The following is a 2,901-nucleotide window of genomic DNA, read 5'->3' as shown; positions in this document are numbered from 1 at the left end:
CATGATCCCCTGCATCTTCTACGTAGGCACACTAAAGATGCTGAATTTTGAAAGGGATTTTCCAAGAAGCAATTTCTCTGCGATAAGAGCAACTGTAATAAATAAATTGCAGCTTTAAGAAACTTGCTTGTGCTATCCATTTGCATGCTGGGAAGATACAAAAAGGTGGGAGATACTGTACTGGCATGTGTTTACAGGTAAACACTTACTGACTGCCTTGTGCAGTGGCCGAAATTATGATGGTGCTGAAAACATAACTTTGTGACCAAGGCATACGTTTACGATCTTTGCAGCGTCTCTCAGTTATGTGATTGCCATTACAGTCAATACGCATTGTCCTGTGTCTGACTTATTTCCCCCCCTCCCTTGCAGAGTGGAGAGATTGGAGAGGAAGGGATTACAAGACAGTAAGCAAACAGCTGGCATCAGTGCATTGCTTTTGATACGTATTCCCCTTGTGTGCCTGTTTATTGTTTTGTAATCCCTTTTTCTGCAATGAATGTAAATACAAACATTAATTCCTTTCTTCCTAATTATCCCAGCGCTGGGGGGTGAGCATTCCAAGGGGCAGAGGAGTGGGGAAAGGAAAGCAGTCACAATGATATGATTTCCCACATAGTGACTGCTTCACTTAGCAACCAAGTTGCCAGTCCCAGTTGTGCTTGCTAAACCAGGACTACCTGTATGGAAAAGTACAGTGCTTGGTTTCATGTCACACACTGAGAGCTGCCACTTTCTTAAAGAACAAAGGAGTTTTTCCAGATGGCCACAATCAAATAAGGTTGGCAGAAGGATTTGAAAGAACCAGGCTTTTTGCTGAAAGTACACAACTTTTTGTCATATTTCTCTGTCATAATTGGAGGAAAATAAATGTACCGTAACTTAATGTTTCTTATTTTATTTTGTAAATAATAACTTTTTTCTTGATTTATATGCTGCCTTTTGGTTAAAAAGAGCACTCATAGTAGCTTAAAGTTTAAAAACAAGAACTTTTTAATACATACTTTGCATAAAAAAGTAAAAAGACAGTGCAGACAGACATTCAATTCAAGTACATCAAAGTCCCGCCATTCCATTCCAAAGCTGCTCAGTTTTCAAACCCATTCAATTCAGTGCTTGTCCTGGTGAAAGTCCTCCACGTGATTCTCCTCCATTAAATGTGGAGACTTTTTGCATACAGTGGATGCCCAGAATCTGTCTGGTGTATTGCAGGTTTGCTTGTATTCATGTATGGGGACACAATGGTATCTCTAATATGCACGATCAGGATTCAGATCTAAGAACCAAGAAAGCCTGGCTGCAGCGATAGAAAGTTTCTTGCAGCCCTAGGATGGCAAGTTTTATACAAACATGAAGCAATCTGTGTCAGGAAAAGAACTAAAGGATAAATATGGGTATACATATGCTGCCTTGAGCCCCTGGACAAAATGTGGATGTAAGTCAACTAAAGCTTGCCCATTTTCTCAGATAACTCTCACCCCCGTCCATCCTTTTGGAGAACAGTCCCCAGATTTCTGAGTTGCCGTTTCTGCTAAGCTCTGGCTACAACCATGATTGTTTTCCTTTCACACCCACTGAAAGGGATCTTACCTGTTACCAGTTTAACACTGATTGGGGGTGGGGTGTTTTACACTTAAATCAGTATTAGCAGAAAATAAAATTAAAAAAAAAAGTTTTCCCTCCATCTAATATAGTTCAGCAGTATTGAAACTGCACTGGCTTTTACTGATTCTCATTCCATCTGCAACTTAAGGAAGCTTATGGCAGTTAATGTCTGCTTTGCATTTACCAAACTAAGCTAAATTCTTATTTAGAATTCTACCCTGCTTTTTCTTTAGAAGCTCAAGGTGACCTACATCGGCATCTTCCTTCATTTTATACCTGCAACCACCGCCCTATAAGGTTAGTTGGGCTGGGGGAGACCAACTAGCCTTAGTCATCCAGTGAATTCCATGGCTGAGGCTGGATCATGCCCTTAGTCCTAAACCAAACTTTTAACCCCCCCATCACCTGTGTGTTAGGTTTTATGAGCCACATAAAGGCAAAATGTTTGACACCTGTTCTGTTGTTAGGGGAGAGTGCATGCTTTGATGTGGCAGGAAATACAGAAGTGCATAGTTGACTGACCACACACAGGACCATTGGCGTTCAGCACCTGGTTTCTAGTTCTTGCCAGTTTCTCTTGTTAGTGTTAGCAGCCGTTGCTCTCTTGTGCAAAATCCCCTGCGGATGCTAAGACAAAGGTATTTTTGTACGCAAAGCTTAACTGTACTGTGGGCTCAGGCAGAAAATTCCTTAAACAGCAGTGACTATCAGAATTTATGGAAAAGATCAGAGCCAGACTATTTCTATAGAGCCCTATCAGTTATGAACTAATGAAGCCACATAAATCCACACCGAAAGAATGTGTTTTGGGTAAGCATGAACATACACAGCTAGCGCAAACTCTACATTTGGAATTTCAGTCTTATGAACTCCAGTACTATATACAGCCTCTACTATAGATGTAACATCCGAAAATGGCATGTGGATCGGAAATCCTGAGACCTGCAAGGAGAAGGGAAAGAATGGTAAGGATTACCTAATTTCCAGTATGACATCATGTTCTGTCATAGCGTGCTTCTCACAGCATAGGATGAGCCCTGCAAAGCTTTGGAATTCTTTCCAGCCATTTACCAACAGTGGCCCTAGAAGTCAAAAGGTGTTTGTGCATGTGTGTTTGTGGCTTTTCTCCCCAGGGACTAATAAGTTGGTGTGCTAAAGTGTTTCCTCTGTGTTTTTTCATCAGCTTCTTCCTCCACCCTGAATTTGGTCCTGTTCTGTTCAGTTTTCAGAGTTCTGTGCTGGTGGACAGGATCTCGGCTCCCTTTTACAGAATTTCTTTCCAACAATCTGTTGGGT

General features: G+C 41.3%; 1 protein-coding gene across 4 annotated transcripts in view; it reads right to left on the bottom strand.

Annotated features, from left to right (window-relative positions):
- Positions 1–974: 974 nt before the first annotated feature.
- The window catches only part of CC2D2A (coiled-coil and C2 domain containing 2A), a 62,359-nt gene continuing 60,432 nt past the window's right edge, over positions 975–2,901 (bottom strand). For all 4 annotated transcript variants that reach the window (XM_088131526.1, XM_088131527.1, XM_088131529.1 and 1 more), the window contains one exon: positions 975–2,547. In XM_088131526.1, coding sequence (XP_087987652.1) covers positions 2,362–2,547 — 186 coding nt within the window. In that variant the 3' untranslated portion in view covers positions 975–2,361. The remainder of the gene's footprint in view (positions 2,548–2,901) is intronic.

This window comes from Python bivittatus, unplaced genomic scaffold, assembly GCF_059951505.1.
Source record: "Python bivittatus isolate LINGU-HERP-01145 unplaced genomic scaffold, Pbiv_v1 ctg000960_np1212, whole genome shotgun sequence".
Classification (NCBI taxonomy): domain Eukaryota; kingdom Metazoa; phylum Chordata; class Lepidosauria; order Squamata; family Pythonidae; genus Python; species Python bivittatus.
Note: the sequence above shows the minus strand (reverse complement) of the source record. Positions and strands in the feature narration are given on the sequence as shown.